Here is a 23,443-nt window from a genome sequence, read left to right as displayed (position 1 = left end):
GCTCATCAAAGTGAATGGAGTCTTACAAATGTGATATCATTAGATATCTGAATAGCTGACGTTCAAATGGATTGTAGAATCACAAAATCTCCAGCTTCAAATGAAAAGAGGAGCAAAGAACTGTGTTTATGTAGGGTCAGGAGATCCGCTTTTGAGAATGACACATTTCTATGGCTTTTTCCTCAAATCACCCTGTGAGGTAGGTAGTGCAAGTAATGTTATCCCCATTGTATAAATGAGGAAACTGAGGTAGCTTAAAGTAGAGAGATGAGGACACGGACTACTAAGTGTCTGTGTCTAGTTATGAACCATGAGCTCTGGGTTCTAAAGTCAGTATTCTTCCCACCCCACCAGGATATGCCACTAGGACCAGAAAACCATTCTACTATAGTGAAGGAGGCTGCCAACTTGGAGTTGGGAAGATATAATTGACTATAGAGTGAAAGAAGGGGACTCTTTGTCAACAGTCTTAGTTTATGAGCTAGTGAAGATTGAATAAAAAATAAATTGTAGTTATATGGAAAAAAAAGAGAAAACCCCACATGCGACTGGACCTGGCTGGTCTCCTTCTGTCTGAGCTCTCTTTCTTTCTTTTTTTTATTTAAATTTATTTATTTAACTTTTAACATTCATTTTCACAAAATTTTGGGTTCCAAATTTTCTCCCCATTTGTCCCCTACCCCCGCCCTAAAACACCGAGCATTCTAATTGCCCCTATCACCAATCTGCCCTCCCTTCTAACATCCCTCCCTTTCCTTATCTCCATCTTCTCTTTTGTCCTGTAGGGCCAGATAACTTTCTATATCCCATTACTTGTATTTCTTATTTCCTGGTAGCAAGAACAGTACTTGACAGTTGTTCCTAAAACTGTGAGTTCCAACTTCTCTTCATCCCTCCTTCCCCACCCCTTCCCTTTGCAAGGCAAGCAATTCAATATAGGCCATATCTGTGTAGTTTTGCAAATGACTTCCACAATAGTTGTGTTGTGTAAGACTAACTATATTTCCCTCCATCCTCTCCTGCCCCCCATTGCTTCTATTCTCTCTTTTGATCCTATCCCTCCCCAAGAGTGTTGACTTCAAATTGCTCCCTCCTCCCCATGCCCTCCCTTCCATCCTCCCCCCCACCCTGCTTATCCCCTTCTCCCCCACTTTCCTGTATTGTTAAGATAGGTTTTCATACCAAAATGAGTGTGCATTTTATTCCTTCCTTTAGTAGAATGTGATGAGAGTAAACCTCATGTTTTTCTCTCACCTCTCCTCTTTTCCCCTCCACTAAAAAGTCTTTTGCTTGCCTCTTTTATGAGAGATAATTTGCCCCATTCCATTTCTCCCTTTCTCCTCCCAATATATTTCTCTCTCACTGCTTAATTTTGTTTTTTAAAGATATGATCCCATCCTATTCAATTCACTCTGTGCTCTCTGTCTCTGTGTGTGTGCGTGCATAGGCGTGTGTGTGTGTGTGTTTGTGTGTGTGTGTAATCCCACCAACTACCCAGATACTGAAAAGTTTCAAGAGTTACAAATATTGTCTTTCCATGTAGGAATGTAAACAGTTCAACTTTAGTTAAGTCCCTTATGGCTTCTCTTTGCTGTTTACCTTTTCATGCTTCTCTTCATTCTTGTGTTTGAAAGTCAAATTTTCTTTTCAGCTCTGGTCTTTTCATCAAGAATGCTTGAAAGTCCTCTATTTCATTGAAAGACCATTTTTTCCCTGAAGTATTATACTCAGTTTTGCTGGGTAGGTGATTCTTGGCTTTAGTCCTAGTTCCTTTGACTTTTGGAATATGATATTCCACGCCCTTTGATCCCTTAATGTAGAAGTTGCTAGATCTTGTGTTATCCTGATTGTATTTCCACAATACTTGAATTGTTTCTTTCTAGCTGCTTGCAATATTTTCTCCTTGATCAGGGAACTCTGGAATTTGGCCACAATGTTCCTAGGAGTTTCTCTTTTTGGATCTCTTTCAGGCAGTGATTTGTGGATTCTTTCAATGTTTATTTTGCCCACTGGTTCTAGAATATCAGGGCAGTTTTCCTTGATAATTTCATGAAAGATGCTGTCTAGGTTCTTTTTTTGATCATGGCTTTCTGGCAGTCCCATAATTTTTAAATCGTCTCTCCTGGATCTATTTTCCAGGTCATTTGTTTTTCCAGTGAAATATTTCATATATCTTCCATTTTTTCATTCTTTTGGTTTTGTTTTGTGATTTCTTGGTTTCTCATAAAGTCATTAGCCTCCATCTGTTCCATTCTAATTTTGAAAGAACTATTTTCTTCAGTGAGCTTTTGAACCTCCTTTTCCATTTGGCTAATTCTGCTTTTTAAAGCATTCTTCTCCTCATTGGCTTTTTGAAGCTCTTTTGCCAATTGAGTTAGCCTATTTTTAAAGGTGTTATTTTCTTCAGCATTTTTGGGGGTCTCCTTTAGCAAGGCGTTGACCTGCTTTTCATGCTTTTCTTTCATCTCTCTCATTTCTCTTCCCAGTTTTTCCTCCACCTCTCTAATTTGATTTTCAAAATCCTTTTTGAGCTCTTCCATGGCCTGAGCCCATTGAATATTTATTTTGGATGTTTGGGATACAGAAGCCTTGACTTTTATGTCTTTCCCTGATGGTAAGCATTGTTCTTCCTCATCTGAAAGGATGGGAGGAGATATCTGTTCCCCAAGAAAGCAACCTTCTAAAGTCTTATTTTTTTTTCCCTTTTCTGGGCATTTTCCCAGCCAGTGACTTGACTTCTGAGTTTTCTCTCCACACCCACCTTGCCTCCTGCTCCACCCAGCTAGTGCTTAGGGGTTGAGATTTAAATGCTGCTTCCCAGCCTCAGGGCTTTGGGCAGGGGTGGGGCTGCTATTCAGTGTGAGATTAAGTTCAGCTGCCCAGGTGGGGGCAGGGCCACCTCATAGGGCTCAGTTCCCTCAGGTGGTTTATGCTGAGACCTTCAACAATGGATCCGAGCTCTTGCCTGCTTTAGGAGCCCTTGTCTGCTGCTGCCTCTGCTGCTGTCTCCCTGGGGGGCCTGAGTTATGGAGACACCCCACTCCCCTCTCAGCAAGCTGAAAAGACCTTTGGCACCTGTGGGTGGAGGGACCTGCGTGGCTGCTGAAGATTCTGTCCCTGAAGCCTGCTTGGATTTGTCCCTCTCAGTGCCATATGGCCAAGGCAGGGCTGGATTCTGCTCTGGGTCTGGGGCATGATGGACCTTTTGTGTCAGTTTTTCAGGTCTCTCTGGGACAGAAATCTCCTCCATTCCATTGTTCTGTGGCTTCTGGTGCTCCAGAGTTTGATGGGAGTTCTTTAAAGATGATTTATGGGCTGTGGGTTAGGAGCTAGCATATGAGTATCTTTCTACTCTTCCATCTTGGCCCCTCCCCCCCCAAGCTCTCTTTTTTAACAGGAGATTGAGCTGGGGTGGAAAAAAATGGGAAGTTAAAGAGAGACTAGAACAGTGGTTGCTCCTGGGGCTCTCAACCCACAGACCGAATGTTTCTAAGTCACTTACCTGAACTTCTGGGAGCCAAGATGGTGGAGTAAACTATAAGTGCTCTCATCCTCTCTTGTTGACCTTGAAAAACCCAGGGAATATTGCCCCAGGAAAAATTCAGGAATAGTGGGGCCAGCAGAAGGGGTACAGCAATCTGTTAGCTCAGGAGACTGGTGAGATCAAAGGGAAGTTTCCCTCTTTTTGTGGCAGAAGGGGACCAGTGCAGGACTGGAGGCATCCCAGAAAACCCCACCTCAGCACACCAGCAAGAGACCCTGAGCCCCAGGGGAGTGGAGCCAATAAGCACCAACACCAGGACCCTAGTCGTGCCTTAACACAGCCAGGCAAATTGAGGAGACATTAGTGCAGACAGGGGTCCACCAGCCTCTGAGCCTAACCATAATTACCTGCTGCTGAGCTGGCTGGTGTGTGCCAATGCTGAGAGCAGGTTAAGTCTGAGTTTCCCCTGGGGTTACACTGAAGCTCACATCATGAGGTGTGTGGAATGAGTGGTTTGGCCACTGGAGGTCTCCTCCTCCCCTAGGGCTGTGCTAGAGCCTGGGTGATAAGAAAAATTGACCAATGATTTTAAAAATGAAATTGACAAAATGAAAAAAAAAATTCACTGAAGAGAAAAGATCCTTAAAAAGTAAAATTGGCCAAATGGATAAGGAGGGAAAAAAAAAATCTAACTGGAGAAAATAACTCCTTAAAAGAAACAATTGGACAAATGGAAAAGGTAGTACAAAAGCTAACTGAAGAAAACAATTTGTTAAAAATCAAAATTGGGCAAGTAGAAGCTAATGACTCAACGAGGCATTGAGAATGAGTCAAATAAAATCTAAAAAATGAAAAAAATAGAAGAAAATATAAAATATCTCACTGGAAAAACAACTGATCCGGAAAATAGATCCAGGAGAGAAAAATCTAAGAATTATTGATCTACCAGAAAGTCAAAATGAAAAAAAGAGCCTGGACAATATCTTCCAAGAAATCATCAAGGAAAACTTCCCTGAGGTCTTAGATCCAGAGGGCAAAATAGTCATTTAAAGAATCTACTGATCACCTCCTGAAAGAGATCCCAAATTAAAAATGCCGAGAAATATTGTTGCCAAATTCCAGAATTATTATTCAAAGAGAAAATACTGCAAGCAGTCAGAAAGAAACAGTTCAAATATCGAGGAACTATAGTCAGGATCACACAGGAGCTTGCAGCTTCTACATTAAAAGATCAGAGGGATTGGAATATGATATTCCATAAGGCAAAGGAGCTTGGGCTACAACCAAGAACCAATTAACCAACAAAATTGAGCATAATCTTTCAAGCAAGGAGATGGACATTCAATGAAATAAGTGATTTCCAGACCTTCCTGGTGAAAAGGTCAGCACTCAATAGAAAATTTGGTATTCAAATACAAGGCTCAAGAGAGCCATAAAAAGGTAAACAGGAAAAAAAAAAAAGGAAAAAACCATCTAGTTATTCAATATGGACAAACTGTTTACATCTCTACATGGGAGGAGGATACTTGTTAATATTGAAAATTGTATATGTATTATGATATTTAAAAGGGATATACAGAGCTAGAGGGTGTGGGCATAAATTAACTGATGTGATGATAAAAAACCTAATTAAGGGGTGTGAAGGGAGAAGAGGAAAGGAGAAGGTAGAAAAGGGTGAATTACATCACATGAAAAGGCACAAAAACATATTATAATACAGGGAAAGAAGGGAGGGAGATGAGCTTTGTTTGAACTTTACTCTCATTGATTTTAGTTCAAGGAGGGAATACATACTTAGTTAAGTATAGAAATGTGATGTGCCTTACAGGCAGTAGGAGGGGAAAGAAGAAAGAAAAGGGAGGGGGTGGTTAGAAAGGAGGGAAGAAATAGTAATGGAAAAGGATGTTCAAAAGCTCACTGAAAAAAATAGTTCTTTAAAAATTAGAATGAAGCAGATGGAAGCGAATGACGTTATGAGAAATAAGAAAGTATAAAACAAAATTGAAAGAATTAAAAAATAGAAGACAGTGTGAAATATCTCATTGGAAAAACAACTGATCTGGAAAATAGATCCAGGAAAGATAATTTGAAAATTATTGGTCTACCTGAAAACTGGGATCAAAAGAAGAGCCTAGACATCATCTTCCAAGAAATTATCAAGGAAGACTGCCCTGATATTCTAAAACCAGAGGGTAAAATAGAAATGGAAAGAATTCACTGATCACCTCCTGAAAGAGACCCCAAATGAAAACTCCTAGGAATATTGTAGTCAAATTCCAGAGTTCCCAGGTTAAGGAGAAAATATTACAAGCAGCCAGAAAGAAACAATTCAATTATCATAGAAATACAATTAGAATAACACAAGATTTAGCATCTTTTACACTAAGGGATTGAAGGGCTTAGAAAATGATATTCCAGAGGTCAAAGGAGGTAGGATTAAAACCAAGTAAAACTGAGTATAATACTTCAGGGAAAAAAAATGAAATTTCAATAAAATAGAGGACTTTCAAGCATTCTTGTTGAATAGACCAGAACTGAATAGAAAATTTGATTTTCCAATACAATAATCAAGAGAAACATGAAAAGGTAAACAGGAAAGAGAAGCCATAGAGAATTCATTAAAGTTGAACTGTTTACATGCCTACATGGAAAGATGATATTTGTCACTCATGAGACCTTTCTTAATATTAATGTAGTTAGAGGGAATACACACACATATGTAGGTGTGTATGTAGTGTAGGTATGCATATGTATATGTGTGTGTATACAATACACACACATGCACATATAGACAGAGGGCACAGGGTGAGCTGAATACGAAGGGAGAATACCTAAAAAATAAAATTTGCTGTTGAGAGGAATGTTGAGAGAAAGAGAAAGGGAGAGGTAGAGTGTAGCAAATCATCTCATATAAAAGAGAAAAAGCTTTTACAATGGAGGGGAAGAGGGGGGAGATGAAAGAGAATAAATGAGCCTTATGAGAATAAACGTGGCTTAAGGAGGGAATAACACACACTCAATTGGGTATGGAAATCTATTTTACCCTGCAGAAGGGCAGGGGAAAGAGAATAGGAGAGGGAAGATAATAGAAGGGACAGTAAACTGGGGAAAGGGACAATCAGAAGCAAACACTATTATAGGGGGATAGGTCAAGAAAGACAATGGAATAAGTGGAGGGCAGGACAGGACAGAAGGAGATGTGGTTAGTCTTTTGCAACATGACTGTTATAGAAGTATTTTGCATGGCTACACATGTATGAAATATTTTGAATTGATTGATTTCTCAATGAGGATTGGTGGGGAGGGAGGAAGGGAGAGAATATGGAAGTCAAAGTTTTAAAAATGAATGTTTAAAAATTGTTTTTGCATGACACTGGGAAATAAGATGTACAGACAATAGGGTATAGAAATCTATTTTGCTCTACAGAAAAATAGAAGGGAGGGGGATGGGAGAAGGGAGAGGTGATAGAAGGGAGGAGAGTCTAAGGGAAGGGATGGATGGGGTACACACTGTCCTGGAGTTGAGGGGTGGGGAGAGATGGGGAAAAAACTTGGAATCCAAATTCTTGTGGAAGTGAATGATGAAAACTGAAAAATAATAAATTATATGTTAAAAAAATATTTTGCCCAATGGTATGCCCATAAATTTGACAATCTTAATGAAATGGGTGAATATTTACAAAAATATAAATTGCCCAGATTAACAGAAGAGGAAGTAAAATACTTAAATAACCCCATGTCAGAAAAAGAAATTGAACAAGCCATCAATGAACTCTCTAGGAAAAAATCTCCAGGGCCAGATGGATTTACAAATAAATTCTATCAAACATTTAAATAACATTTAATTCCAATACCATATAGACTATTTAGGAAAATTGGAGAAGTCCTATCAAATTCTTTTTATGATACAAATATGGTGCTGATATCTAAAGCAGGAAGAGCCAAAACAGAGAAAGAACATTATAGACCAATTTCCCTAATGAATATAGATGGAAAATTTTTAAATAAGATATTAGAAAAAAAATTACAGCAACTTGTCACGAGAATAATACACTTTGGTCAGGTAAAATTTATATCAGGAATTCAGGGCTCATTCAATATTAGGGAAACTATCAGCAAAATTGATCATTAACAACAAAACTAACAGAAACCATATGATTTTATCTCAATAGATTTGACACAATACAACACCCATTCCTACTGAAAACACTGGAGAGCATCAGCAAGCATTATATGTAATTGGGGATAAGCTAGGTGTACTTCCAACAAGATTGGGAGTGAAACAAGGATGTCCATTATCACCACTGTTTTTCAATATGGCACTAGAAATGTTAGCTTTAGGAATAAGAGAAGAAAAACAAATAGAAGGAATTAGAATAGGCAAAGAAGAAACTAAGTTATCACTCTCTGTAGATGATATGATGACATACTTAGAGAATCCCAGAGAATCAAGTAAAAAACTACTTGAAATAATCAACAACTTTAGCAAAGTTGCAGGATATGAAATAAACCCACATAAATCATCTGTACTTCCATATATTACTAATAAAGCCCAACAGCAAGAGAGAGAAAGAGAAATCCCATTTAAATTTACTATAGACACTATGAAATATTTGGGAGTCTACCTGCCAAAGCAAATCCAAGGACTATATGAACATAATTACAAAACACTTTTCACACAAATAAAGTCAAATTCAAATAATTGGAAAAACATCATTTGCTTGTGGGTAGGCTGAACTAATATAATAAAAATGACAATTCTACCTAAATTAATTTACTTATTCAGTGCTATACAAATCAAACTACCAAAAATTTATTTTAGAAAGCTAGAAAAATAATATCAAAATTCATCTGGAAGAACAAAAGGTCCAGAATATCAAGGGAATTAATGAAAAGAAGTGCTAGGGAAGGTGACCTAGCCATAACAGATTTTAAATTGTATTATAAAGCAGCAGTCATCAAAACCACTTGGCACTGGCTAAGGAAGAGAGGGGTAGATCAGTTTAATAGGTTAGGTATATAAGACATAGTAGTCAATTATTACAGTAATCTAATGTTTGATAAACCCAAGGACCCCAGCTTCTGGTATGAGAATTCACTGCTGAGAAAACTGGAAAATATTGTGGTGGAAACTGGACATAGACCAATGCCTGATACCATAGACCAGAATAAAGTCCAAATGGCTACACAATATAGGTATAAAGGCTGATACTATAAACAAACTAGGGGAGCAAGGAGTAGTTTATTTGCCAGATTTATGGAGAATGGAGTAATTTATGACCAAAAAAGAGATAGAGAACATTATGAAATGCAAAACAGATAACTTTAATTACGTCAAATTGAAAAGTTTTTGCACAAACAAAGCCAATACAACCAAGTTTAGAAGAAAAACATAAAACTGGGAAAGAATTTTTGCAACTAGTGACCAATTGATAAACGGTCAAAGAATATAAACAAGGCAGTTTTCAGAGGAAAAAATTAAAGCTATCTATAGTCATGTGAAAAAAATGCTCTAAATAACTATGGATTAGGGAGATGCAAATCAAAACAACTCTGAGGTACCACATCACACGTATCAGATTGGCAAACATGATAAAACAGGAAAATGATAAGTGTTGGAGAAGATGTGGGAGAGTTGGAACACTAACTCGTTGTTGGTGGAGCTATGAGCTGATTCAACCACTTTGGAGAGCAATTTGGAACTAGGCCTAAAGGGCTACAAAAATATGCATACCCATGAGTGAAGTGAGCAGAACCAGGAGAACATTATACACAGTAACAGCCACAGTGTGGGAGGACTGTTTCTGATAGACTTAGCCTTTCACAGCAATGCAAAGACCTAAAATATTTCCAAAGGACTCATGGTGCAAAATGCCATCCATATCCAGAGAAAGAACTGTGGAGTCCGAATGTAGAATGAAGTAGACTATTTTCTCCTTTGTTATGTTTTGTTTTTCTCATGGTTTCTCCCATTTGTTTTAATTCATCTATGCAACACGACTAATGTGAAAATGTGTTTAATGTATAAAACATCTGCAAAGACAATTCCACTCACCATCGGCACATGGAATGTATGCACACTCATAGACAACACAAAATCCAGTAGACCTGAAAGAAGAACAGCTCTTGTTGCAAGAGAACTCAGGTATCACATCCAGATAGCAGCCCTGTACATGGCTGTTTGCATGCCATTTCACTCACTGGATTGTGAGCTCTTTGAGGTCAGAGATTGTCTTTTGTCTGTCTTTGTAACCCCAGTGCTTAGCATGGTGCCTGGCACGTGGTAGGCATTTAATATACGTTTATTGACTGACTGCCAGTCCATGACAATGTCCTTGATTAAGCTCCCTGCTCCTACGGAGAAGACTCTAACGCTGCAGGAGGTCCCCCAACTGCAACGCTGCACCCCCGTCCCCCACATACACACTTAGACCTCAGTTACACCAACTTCAACCTCAGAAATTCAAGTAATGAGAAGCAGGAATGAGTTTGTTACTCATGAGAATTATGGGAAGAGAACAGGTGCATGTGTGGAAATCCATTCTGTTACCTCTATTCAGGGTCAGGTGTGGTCTATAAGATAAGAGATAAGGACTGGACCTGTGATTTTGTTGATACAAGGAATTTGTGGGGAGGAAATTCTCTTTGCTAATGCAGGTTGACACCCTCTCTGGAACTTTACCTTAAAGGACTGAGAAAGTGAAATGAATTAATATGGATTTGAACTGAGGCTTTCCTGGCTCTGAGGCCAGCTTTTTATCGACTATATCAGGGTAATAATAATAATGATAATAACTTATATCATGCTTCAGAGTGCTTTATGAAGATCTCATTTGATTCTCATGACAACCTGGTTGACAGGTGTTATTTTTATTCCCATCTTATAGGTGAGGAAACTAGGGCAAAGAGAGGTTAAGGGACTTGCCCAAAGCCACAAAGCTAGTAAGTGGTTGAGGTAGGATTTGAACTCAGATCTTACTGACTCTGGGTCTAACATTCTATCCATTGCCCTCCTTGGTTGGCTCATGATGAAAACCTCTAAAGAAATTCAACTTGAAGTTGGAGCAATGGATCTAAAGTATAGAAACTGCTGAGGGGTGTGTGTGTGTGTGTGTGAATGTGTGTGTGTGTTCTGACAGGAAGGAGCATTGTGACATGGAGGAAATAATACTAGATTTAGAAAAAGAAATTCCCTCTCTGCCAGTAATAATATCTACCGTTTATATAGTGCTTACTACATGTCAGGCACTGCGCCAAGTGCTGTGCAATTATTATGTCATTCGATTCTCACAATAACCCCTGGAGGTAAGTGCTATTTTGTTGTTGTTTGTCCTTTGTTTTTGGAGAGGATCAATGACAGATAGGGAAACTGAGACAAACAGAGATGAAGTGACTTGCTCAGAGTTCTACAGTTAATGTGTCTGAGGTCAAATTTGAACTCAGGATTTCCTGCCTCCAGGTCCAATGCTCTATCCACTGTACTACCCAGCTGCCTCTTTCATATCGTTAATCCTGGGAAAAATTTTTCGGCAAAACATATAGGAAAAAAGAAAAAGGCCTTCAGAAAGGGATACAAACAAGTAAGGGTAATTGTGTGAACACCTTGGATCACCTAGCTACTTAGTAGGCAAATCATCTTTCCCTGTAATGATACTTTTTCAGTTAATCAACCAGTATTTATCAATACCGGTTATGTGACGAGTACTACGATCGGCCCAGGGGACAAAAAAAAGAAAAATTAAACACTCTTTGAGTCACCTCTTCTCCCAAGCTATCAATCAATGGCCAGATATTTACTGAATGCAGTTGAGGAAGCAATGGCACACAACTGGTCAAGGTCTCTTGGTTAAGAAGAATGAGAACAGAATAGGGTCCTCTGCAGTCTGGGGTGATGGAACAATATTACAGACTGTTACTTTTTTTGTTGTTAATTTGTTTTGTTACTTTGATTTCATTTAACCTGAAACTATTTCCAATCAGCTAATGCTGAGGGGGAGAAGAATGAGGAATGATTTTGAGAGGGAAGCATGAGCAGTTGGGGGCATCAGGAAAAGTCATGTGTGAAAGGGGAGATGTGCTGAGCCTTGAAGGAGATTAGGGATTCTGAAACGTGGAGATGAGGAGGAAGTGTATTCCAGGCATTGCATACAGCCAGTGTGAAGCCACAGTGGTGGGAGGGGAATGTTTTGTATGAGGAACAGCAAGGAAGCCAGTCTGGCTGGACTGGACTGTGAATGAAGAGGATTAATGTACAATTAAGATGTAAAGTTGGTTTAGGGCTGGGTCAGGAATGGCTTTAAATGCTAAATAGAGGAGTTTATATTTGATGGTAGGGGAACTGAGGAGCCATGGAAGTTTAATGAGGAGGGGGGAAGTTCCTGTAATATTATTCTAAAAGCAGGACGTGGAATAGAACCAGGGATTTGCTAGTAAATGTTTAACAAGCAGATCTCTGAAGAGGCTCCACATACTTTTAAATTTAATTTGCATTAGTAACACTTTCTCCCACTTTCTTAAATCTTAAACAGTAAACCAAGCCCCGATTTGTGGCTTTTGTGGTATTTGTCTGTAGTGTAAAGGTTCACACTGAAAATTTAACTGGTACCAACATACACCTAATAGACTCTCAATAGCATAGCTACCATTGAGTTGGTATTCCCGGGAAAAACCAAAAACAAAACACATCTTTTTCCAGGATTTGGGAAGATCTTAGATCATCTCTCAGAGTTAGTTACTAGGAGTTAATATTTTTAAAGCACTTAGCATAGTGCTTGGCACATAGTAGGCACTTAAATACTTATCTTCTTAGGGCACATTTTTGAGAGCTTCTCACATGTAGGAAGCTTATTGTCAGCTATATATTAAAGCAGAAATAGGACCAAGAGAAAGACAATGAAGTCCATTTTTAAGGGGTTTTTTTGGTGTTTACTCAAATAAATTTACGAGGGGTACCCAAAGTATCTTGGAGTTGAAGAAAACCATAATGCCTGAGGTTCAGACACCCTTTTGTTGCTTATTGGAAAGATGTCCCTTAAATGTTTTGAGGGGAATGCAGGTTATCAATCAAGAACTGATTAAAGGGAATTTTCTAACTCTAAGTCAGTTAGTGGCTTGTGACAGAGACATTAGTTCTCTCAGCAGGAGAAAGAAGTTCAAAGACAGTCTAAGAGTCTATAGACTCTAATTAGTTGCTTTCTGGTCTGTTTTCCAAAAGAATTCTTAGAATATAAGGCCACCATATCTTCTGGTAACATCTTCCCATAATTCTTGCTGGGCTTGCTCTCTGTTGAGGGTTATTCTCTCCTGAGCTTAATCCATACTGGTGCCATTCATGCCATTTCTTTCAACTCTTCACCTACCGCACCTCAGTGAGAGCCCTCAGCTGAAATGATAACTCTTCTCCAGAAGAGAAAGAGCAGATTGTGTCATCTCTCTTTTAACTCAAAGCTCAGAGCCTAAATATTCTGTCTCTGTAATGATTTCCTGAAAATTTAACAACATAGAGGAAAAACAAAATATACCAACCCCAAACCAAAGCAAAAGGGAAAGCACACCCTAACCCTTTCCCTCCTCATAGTCACCCCATCACTCCTGCTGGGGAGGGGATTTATGAGTGGGGGACGTCCCTTGGTCCTAAATAAGGTATATATCCTTGCCCTCTCAGTATGATACATCTCCATATTTCCTTTTCCATCAGCTCCAAACTCTTTATCTTAGAATTCAAGGCTCTTCCATCATTTCTCCTCCCTGAAATCCTGCCAGTCTTTTCAAACTAAATTTCTTTAATTACTTCTTTAAAAAAGAGACTTTGTTTTTTCATTATTTATTTCCCCTTGACTCTCTTTATAGATCATTTCCCTTTTCTTGGGATTCCTTCCCCACTACTTTTTTTCAATACATGTCCCTTTCCTTCTATAAAATCCAATTCAAAACTTGATTCTTCCAGGGATATGTCTGATGATCTCTATCCCCACTCTGATCACTTTATGTAAGGACTCAGATCCTCACTGTATGCCTTGCCCTGGTATTTCTCGATTTTTTTTTTTAACAATCACTGAATGCGTATCTGTAGATCTTATGACTTTTCAGAACCAATGGATTCTTCCATTGTGCATAAAAATAGATTGTTCACATACACTTCCCTCCCCACTCCCACCCCAACCCCCACCTTCTGGATGGTACACTCCTACACAGGGTAGACTCCATTTTTCCTTTTTTTCTTTTATCTTGGGAGCTCCTTCTAGCACCTAGCACAATGCTCTGCACACAGGAGATGCTTAGTAAATATTTGTGCAATGAACTTCCCTTATCTAGACTGAAAGCTCCTTAAGGGAAGCTATTATAAATACCTCAGATAATAACACCACATCTACGTGACGTTTTACTATTTACAAAGTATTTTCTTTACAACAAGCTAGGTGATATAATTATTGTTCCCATTTTACATGGAGTTTTATGAGTGAGTTCTAGAGAGCTTAAATCACTTGCTCAAAGTCTCCTAGCTAGGAAGCCTCAGGCTGAAAGCCTGAATTCAGGTCTAGCTCCCAAGTCAGCACTTGCTGCACAGATACGTATAGAACCTGCCTATTCCAGACTGGACGCAGTGGGCCCTAAATGCTAAAAGTCTTAGTGAAGCTTTAAGCTTAAATAATTTAATGTTGGCTTCCTGAAGATATTTATCTTACACTCTGGGAGCTGTTTTAAGTCTGGATTAAGACCCTGAGGGGAAATATTAAGAAGGGAAGACCTATGGTCACTCCATCCTCTTAGGGATCACTAAGGAATAGCCAGACTGAACCCCAGAGGAAGAAGCCAGATATGGGGAGTCTGTAAGCGGTATCTCCTGAATGAAGCAACCCTTCTGCCCTCTGTTCCCTGCCCCCTGCAAAAGAGACAGTCATTGTCTCTCCTTCCCTTTCTGATCTTATCCTTAATGTCTAGGTGGTTTGTCAACCCGCTTAGCTCCAGTTTTGTTCTTTGTGATGAGCGGCGGAGGTCACTTCACACCAGTTTCTGGGGCTTGGTCACTCTCTATTGTTCCCTCTTCCTCTGGTTATGCAATTCTAGTCAGGAGATGCTCTTTGTTCTGGGAGCCAGTCTGCTCTTGACTCTGTCCAGATCTCAGGCTTTCTGATTCCAAGGGGAGCTGTAATTAAATGGCTCCCCCTGGAGGCTACCCCTCCTTTACCCCTCCCATACTTCTATGTCTGCTGATATCACTGGTGTGGAGGGAGAAATGTTGCTATCTTATATGGAAACTGGGAAATTGAATGAGTTCACTCAGAGCCCATTAGAAGTGGAAAGAGTCCAGATCCAAGGAGGATATGGCACCATTCTATGTATTGGGAGAAGAGATGCCCAGTGAACACAGAAGGAAACTCTCCTCCATCTTTAAATGGACTGACAGTTGGGTACCTGAGATGAAACAGATCCTCCTTTGTGTCCTATCCCGCCCCCCACCTTTTTGGAGTTCTATATTTTATTGCTGAAGTGATTAGGAAAACATTGAATGTGATCATTTAAAAATTTTCTTTGGATAGGAGAAAGGGGGAAAGATCTAGCTACCCAAGTGATTCCAAGGAATGTTTGAGTCTCCAGAAATCTGGTTGATTCCCAACTGAAGAATCATAAAACTACAGAATGTTTGAGCTGAAAGGGACCTCAGAACTAATCTAGTTAAACCTTTCCATTTTATAGATGGGAAAACTGAGGTATAAGGGAACATTGGTGGCATGAGTGGGATCATATTCTGGAGCTGGAGTTGGGGAAAAGGGATTCTCTTTTAAATCACAATAAACTCATTTATGTAATTTATTTTTTATAGAAAGGGTTTCTTATTTTATTTCTCTCATTGCTTCTTATCCTTGTTTCCATCTCAACCTTTTTTTCCCAGGTTTAGAGAGGGTTGACATTGGAGGCACTTGATATCCAAATACCAGTAGACTAGACCCTGAGGGACTGGGGGATATCTGGATCAAAACTCTGACTTGGGTATGAGACAATGAATTGCTTGGGCTGACTGAGGCCTTAAAAGTGGAATCTGTTCCTTTCTCTTCAAACTGAATCTCACTTAAAAATGGTTTGTAGACAGATGAAAATCTGTCCTGAGTTTAAAAACATTGGGGTTCCTAGTGTGGGCTACCACCATGAGGGCTGGGTGACCTGATGACACCACACTGTGTCAATGGGCAGGAATGAGGAAATGCTGAGCTGGTACATTTCAGAGAAGCAGTATTAGATTGGTTCTGACCACATGTCTCAAAATCAGCTTCACCGTTTCTGATATATGGTGTGTGTGTGGGCACAGGAACAGTGTCAAGCATGACTCTAGACTGACACCCAACTGCCTCTTCCTCTCTCCCACCTCCTTTTCCCATCTCGACATAGGGAGGTCATCCTGGGCCATAGGGAGGTCATCCTGGGCCACAGGGAGGCCTCTTCTCCCAACCAAGCCTCTTGCCAGTCTCTTCTCAAATATATTCCACTAGTTCACATCAAACCATCCAGTCATACCAGGTCTTTCCCTTCTCCACATCCCACTATACCCTCTCTATGTCATTAAATGATGGTTAACTGCTGTCTGCATGCATAAATTGCTTGTACACCAGCATCCTTCCTACTACTAGGCATTCCTAAATGCTCCTGGAAGAGATAAACTAGAAATCAACTATTCCCTCATGAGTTGGTTCCCTAGGTGGTTGGTGACAAGGATTCTCTTTCTACCATTCTTGGTAACATCTGGACTCTCTCTCAACCCAAACTTCTGATGCCGGGAAACCTGGAAGAAAGTACTGCTACTGACCTCTTGTGGCCAACTGTCCATATATTGTCTTCCTCCCTACAGGGGCACTCCAACCTTGCCCCTCCTCCCCCAGCCCAACTTGGCTATATGTGACATAGTATTATTTCTCTCCCTAAGGCAGGGCATCTCCTGGAGGTCTTTTGAAGTCATCCTTGAATACAACTTCTATTTGTGCACTCTCCTAGATGAGATTGAGGTAATTGAAGGGATTAGGACAGCAAGTGATTAATTGTGGGAAGTAAGATGGATCTTATGACTCAATTCTGGAGCAAGCTCAGTTCCTTTTCTATTCAGTTACAGGGCTAGTCCAATTCCTGTCTTGTGAGAAAATGTTATTCAGTTGTAGAAATTGGGAGAAAACCTTATTGTATTGTTTGCACCTAGCCCTGCATGGCTGGGAAACTGGACCACCTCTACCTGCTGCTTAGAGACCCTTAATCATCTAGATTATGCTGACTAGAAACCCAGCCAGATCCAAAGATTGATACATGAAGTTTTCTCACAGTTGTACATCTCAAGGAACCCATATGTCATATCTGAAAACTGACTCCATAGTGATTGGTCAGTTTGGTTTCTATATTCTTTTGATTGTTTACAGGCACTTTGGGGAGTGGAATATCTCCTTTTCCGATTTCAAGGAATTTCACCTGTCACTCTCCTCCTGCCAACTTGGAAAGTCCCTAGTCTTTTATCCAATTAGAAATCAGAGATCACTTTGCCAACAGAAGTTCATATAGTCAAAGCTAGGGTTTGTCCAGTAAAGATGTATGTGTGTGAGAGTTGGGCTGTAAGGAAAGCTGAGTGCTGCAGAATTGACACTCTTGAATTGTGGTGCTGGAGAAGACTTTTGAGAATTGCTGGACAGCAAGGAGATCAAATCAGTCAATACTTAAAGAAATTAATTCAGGCTATTCACTAGAAGGTCAAACACAGAAGCTGAAGCTTAAACACTTAGGCCACATAATGAGAAGATGGGACTCACTGGAAAAGACCCTGATGTTGGAAAAGATGGAAGGCAAAAGGAGTAGGGGCTGGAAGAGAATGAGATGGGTTAATAATGTCATAGAAACAATGAATGTGAGCTTGGACAGATTTCAAGAGACAGTGGAGGTTAAAAGGGCCTGAAGTGCTATAGGGTCATTTACAGGTAGGAATGATTGAACAACTGAACAATGTTCTATTTTTTCCTTTTAATTCATTGTTCTTACATGATTTATTGTTTTTAATGTATAAAAGTCTGTCTTCCCCAGATCAATACTGAAGAAGTCTGGCCTTGCTTTGTTAGGCATTTGTTATGCATAGCTTAATAAATCGATATCCTCAGAAGATTGAACGTATGTTTTCCTCAGTCATTCCATCTTTCACCCACCACAAAGAGACAACAAAGGAATGAGCAGTAGAGGAAAGCAAGGACCCTCTCTTGTCCTTTCTACCCTCTTCTACCTTTACCCCTTGACTGATTGTGGCCCTCAGCTCTGGGAAGAAACTTGGGATCATAGACTGAAAACTGAAAGGGACCTTGAAGTTCATCTAAGTCAGCTCTTTACAGATGAGGAAATTAAGGCCTAAACAGGTTAAATGATTGCCTAAGGTCACGTAGGTAGTAAGTGGCAGAGCCAGGATTGAACCCAGGTCCTTTGACTCCAAATGTGGCACTCTTCCTGGTGCACCACACTGGGAGAGAGGAACAGGGCACACACCTTGGGCTGACATAAGGAACATAAAGGGAAACCAAGATTTTACTCTCAGAGATCCCTGCTTCAAACTACCTGTCCCATAGGATGCATAGCTGTTTTTTACCTCTTTTCTCTTTCTCTAGGCTTGTATCTTTAGAACCACATCAAAGTAAACAAATAATAATGTTCATTTGTAGAGAGTATTATAGTTTTCAAAGCATGTTGTCTCGTTTGAGCCTAACCTTTTGAGGGCAAATAGCATCACCCTCATTTTGTAGATGAGAAAACTGAGGTTCATAGAGACTGATTTGCTAATTGGCACAGTTCAGACTGTAACTGAGGTTTCCCAACATTCTAATCCACAGCTCTTTGGTACTTTCCAAAACAAGACTGTGTTTCTCAGAAGGTAGCTGGCTCAGTCCCAAAGGCCTTTGCTTGGCATTGAGGTGTGGCTTATACAGCCAGACTAAGGCTCTTTCTCTCTCTCTGTGTCTGTCTCTCTCCCTTCTTCCCTCCCTCTCTCTTTCTCTCTCGTTGTCTGTCTCTTTCTTTTTCTCTCTCCCTCTTTGTTCTGACTGTCCAAGGACATTAAATATAGCAAAGAAATATTTGTTGAATTGGGCTGTCCATACCCAGGGCCAGGTGAGTCAGGGAAGGGCGGAGGATTGAGAGGGTGGGTTCCTAATGAGGATAATTGTAGGGCATCATTTTTTTGTATGTGTGTGGGGGGGGAGGAGGTCATATGATCATAGATTTAGAGTGGAAAGGACTTTTAGAGGTCATTGAATCCAACTCTCCCATTTAAAGGAAACTGAGGCCAAGAGAGGCTAAATGACTCACCCTGAGTCACACAGGATTTGAACTCATATCTTCCTATCTCAAATTGCAGTTCTCTAACCAGATTTCCATACTACCACAGAGTTCTCAACAGGAATTTGACAGAAGGAAATATTTAGGATGGAGAAAAGCACTGGATTGGCAGTCTTATAGACTTGGTTTCTAGTTTTAGTCACATGTGATCATGGGCAATCACTTCCCTTCCTTATCTTTGGTTTCTTTATCTGTAAAATGGAGGATTTGAAAGAATGAGGAACAGCGAAGAGTCAGAGGATTTGAATTCAAATATTACCTTTGATGCTTTCTATCTATGTGACATTAGCTAAGTCACTTAACTTCTTTAAATAATCCCTCAGTTTCCTCATGTGTAAAATGAAGGGGCTGGATTACAAGGCTGCTGAATCCTATCTGAGCTCTAGATCTATGATACCGAAGGCCTCTTCCAGCTTGAGAACTTCACTTCCAAAAATGTTCCATCCCTCTGCTGTCTCACAGCAGGAAGAAATGTTTACTGTGGGTCCACCACCATCCTCTGTTTTTTTCTTGTTCTCAGCCATTGCTTGTCCTTATGGCTTATCAAGAGTCTCCTTCTGTCACCAGGTCACAGCAACCTGGGACAGAGGTTACAGAATATCGAGGCAAAAAAGTCCCAATCTTCATCTCAGTCTCAGTCCTGAATAATCAGCAGCCCCCTTCCTAGAGTGACCTCTGTTTCCAACATCAGCAGCATTTATTCTTTGGCTCGTTTGCTGGTGAAAGCTTGATAGAATCAGTCAAGTAGTTCTCAAAAATCCCTCGATGCTGCAGGAGGAAAGGAGAAAACAGAAATCATGTTTGGAGTAGAGTGGGTTCTCCTTTTTCTCATAGCCAGTGGAGGCTGGGATTTTTCTCTCCTTTGTATTGCTGAAGAAACTGAGACCCAGAGCAACTTGTCCTGGCTCACTGAGAAACTGAATTAGAAACCCAGGTTGCTTGATTGGACTCAGCTAATCTAGATTTGGCATCCCATGTATGGTGGCCTGGGAAATTGCATTAGTATAGGAAGGGTGGCAGTCTTACATTTTTGCTAGACACAACCAACTGGAGGGTTAGTGAATTCCAGGCTCCCTGGATTGGGGTGAGATAGAGAAAGCTTTCATAAGCTCTACCTTCTCTTTTCCCCTTCCTTCAAATCCTATTTCTCATAATCTGTAATGAAATGAATTTTTTGAGTAGGAACTAGATGTTGGATGGAATGTTCTCTTCTAAAGTAGTTACAAAGAAGAACAAGAAAGAGGCACATGTAACAAATTTTGTGCCTGTGATTGTTTTTTTAAGTAAATATTTGTTCTTTAACGCTATAAATTGCAGAGAATGCCCTGATCTTCTTGAGAAAAGGAAGTTCCTCATTGAGAACTTCCAAGAAAACACAGGTCTGGTTTAAATGAATCAATGAAACCATCAATGAAATCACAGTCTGGGTTTTTAAAAATTAAAATTTAACAAGGCAATTACAAAAATACCCTGCTGGTCTGTGTTCCTTTCTGAATCCCTTCCCTCTCACTGCCCCAGTATATTTTGTTGAAATATTCTTCCCAGGGATCAACGGTATGAAAGAGGCAGGTAGATGATGTGGTAGAGAGAGCGCAGGACCTGGAGTCAGGAAGACCTGAGTGCAAATCTAACCTCAGACATGTAGTAGTTGTGCAACTTTGGGCAGATCACTTAACCTTGGTCTGCCTCAGTTTCCTCATTTATAGAATGGGAATGATAATAAGACCTACCTTGCAGGACTGTTGTGAGGATAAGCTGAGATAATATTTGTACAGTGCCTTGCAAACTTTAAAATACTATAAAAATACCAGCTGTTGGGAGTTTTTTGAAGTCATCTTATCCAACTTTGTTTTTGGTTGATGGGAAACACTGGAGTTAAAAATGATAATTTGATATCTAGCACTTACATAGCATTTTAGGGTTTGAAAAGCACTTTACACATATTAATTTATCTGACCTTCACAACAACACTGGGAGTGAGGTGCTATTATAATACCATAACTTATTGTGGTTTGCCTGGGGTCACACCTAGTATCTGAGATAGAATTTGAACTCATTCCTTAGGTGGCAAAATGGATAGAGTTGTGGGCCTGGAGTCATGAAGACCTGTGGTCAGACTTGACTCTCAGACACTTACTAATTGGAAGAACCTGGGCAAGTCACCTGACTTCTGCTTGCCTCAGTTTCCTTGTCTGTAAAATGGAGATGATAATTGCGCTTATGTTGTAGAGTTGTTGTGAGGATCAAGTGAGATAATAATTGTAGAACATTTAGCACATGGACTATAGTAAGTGCTATATAAACATTGGTTATTATCATTATTATTGGCCCAATTTTCTAGCCACTGTACCCCCTAATCATCCAGTGCTGTATGGGACAGCTCCCCGTTTTGAGTACAGGAAGGAGAGATAGATAGTTTGCTAATGATCTGGCCATGGATATGGGTGAGATACTGAAAACTCACCAATAATTGTGTGGCTTGCTGATAGGCTGACACTAAGCCTGGGACAGTAGTAGGAATTCTAGTCAAAGTACTCCGGTTTGGTGAATTCATAAAAGGTCACAGTGTAATCCTTCCACAGATTTTTTTTTCTTTTGGTGAAAAAACCAGTGGCGTTGAATCTCTTTAAGGTTGCTTTGGGGGAGGAATAAGTAGGATATGGGGGGGTATCCAGGGATTTCTTAGCAGAGCACCTGGCACATAGTAAGCTCTTAATAGATCCTTGTTATGTGATTGACTAAATCCTTTTTAGACCACTATGTCCCTAGGAGTTGTTGTTGTTCAGTTGTGACTCCCATCTGCCATTTTCTTGGCAAAGACTAGAGTAATTTGTTATTTCCTTCTCCAGCTCACTTTACAAATGAGTAAAATGAGGCAAACAGTGTTAAGTGACTTGCCCAGAGTCACATATCTAGTAAATATCTGAGGCTGGATTTAAACTCAGGAAGAGGAGTCTCCCTGACTCTAAGTTCAGCACTAGAACACATAGCTGCCCTGGTGGGGTTTTAATTGGGACTTAAGGGAAGCCAGGAGAAAGATGGGGAAGAAGAACATTCCAGGTATGGGAGGTGGCCAGTGAAAATGACCAGAGTTTCGATATGGAGTAGTTGTTCAAGAAACAGTAAGGAGACCCATGTCAGTGGATTCCATAGGAGGAAGAGGGTCATAAGGCATAAGACTAGAAAGGTAGGGGAATTTGCAAAGCATTGTACAAATGTTGCCTCATTTTATCCTTATAACATCCCTGAGAGGTCAGTGTTGATTATTGTCTTTATTTTACAGAACAGGAAATTAAGGCAGATAGAATTTTACGTGACATGATCAAGATCACTAATGTATAGAGCCAGATTAATCTGACACCAGATCCCATGCTCCTCTATCCACGGCACCACCTTAGGAAACTGAGACCAAGGAGATCGTGTCTTGGCCAAACTGACTCAGACAATAAGAAGTGTCCGAGGGACATCTGACTTTAGAGCCAGTGCTCTTCCATTGTACCAGCCTGCTGTTGCCAAGAGGCCCGGGGGAGCTGACCTAGGCTGGACACTGACCACCCCAGCTACTTACCCGGGACAGTGCTTGTCTGGCCAGCAGTTCAAATGCTTGCTCCACATTGATGTCATTCTTAGCACTGACTTCGAAGTAGGGTATGTCCTTCTCTTTGCACCAGTCTAGGGCTTTCTCCTGGGACACCTGCACAAGGGAACAAGAATGGACACAATTCTCTGAGACACTGAGACTTCTCCTGGCACAGACTCCTTCCATAGCCTCTGTTCTTCCTCCCCTGGGACAATGATAATCACAGTTCATATTTCCACAGGGCTTTGGGGCTTACTAAGCAGGAAGTGTAGTAATTATTATCCTCATCTGATTGGAAAGGAAAGTAGGACTTTGAGAGGTTAAATGATTCTGTTCAGTAGTTGTCAGACGACATTCAAACTGTTTATAGAAATAAGGACAGACCCAAATAAATTGGAAAAAACATTAATTGCTCAGGGGACAGGATAAATCAATATAGTGAAAATGACAATATTACTTGAAATAGTTTGTTTATTTGATATCATAGTAATCAGACTATCAAATGATTACTTTTTAGAACTAGAAAAAAAAAAACAAAATTCATATGTGGGGAGAAAACCATGCAGTAATCTTAAGGGAAATAAAGAAAGAAAAAAAGTGGGAATGAAGGGAGCTTAGTAGTAGTACCAGATCTCAAAAGAGTAATTCTCAGAACAATTTGATATTAGATAAGAAAAAGAGAGATTAATCAGTGGGACGGTAAGTACACAACACACATAAGTAAATGTGTATGGTACCCTAGCATTCAATAAATGGGAAACTCTCAGTTGCTGGGATAAGGACTCACTATTGAACAAAAACTTCTGGGAGTATTACTCAGCAGTGTGGAAGAAATTACACATAGGCCAACACTTCACACTTTATATCAAGATAAATTCCAAATGGATATGTGACAGAGATATAAAAGTTCATATCATAAACAAATCAGAGAAACATAGAAAAAATGCCTATCATATCTATGGAAAGAAGAAAAGTTCATGACCAAATAAGGGATGGAGAGGATCACAAAAGATAAACTAGATCATTTTAAT

At 40.0% G+C, this 23,443-nt stretch overlaps 1 protein-coding gene across 1 annotated transcript in view; it reads right to left on the bottom strand.

Annotated features, from left to right (window-relative positions):
* Nucleotides 1-17,456: 17,456 nt before the first annotated feature.
* Nucleotides 17,457-23,443, bottom strand: part of RAB7B (RAB7B, member RAS oncogene family) — a 32,570-nt gene continuing 26,583 nt past the window's right edge. The window contains exons 5-6 of the mRNA XM_072648028.1: nt 22,401-22,526; nt 17,457-19,600 (exon numbers count right to left, since the gene is read on the bottom strand). Coding sequence (XP_072504129.1) covers nt 19,520-19,600; nt 22,401-22,526 — 207 coding nt within the window. The 3' untranslated portion in view covers nt 17,457-19,519. The remainder of the gene's footprint in view (nt 19,601-22,400; nt 22,527-23,443) is intronic.

Source organism: Notamacropus eugenii, chromosome 2 (assembly GCF_028372415.1).
Source record: "Notamacropus eugenii isolate mMacEug1 chromosome 2, mMacEug1.pri_v2, whole genome shotgun sequence".
NCBI lineage: Eukaryota > Metazoa > Chordata > Mammalia > Diprotodontia > Macropodidae > Notamacropus > Notamacropus eugenii.
Note: the sequence above shows the minus strand (reverse complement) of the source record. Positions and strands in the feature narration are given on the sequence as shown.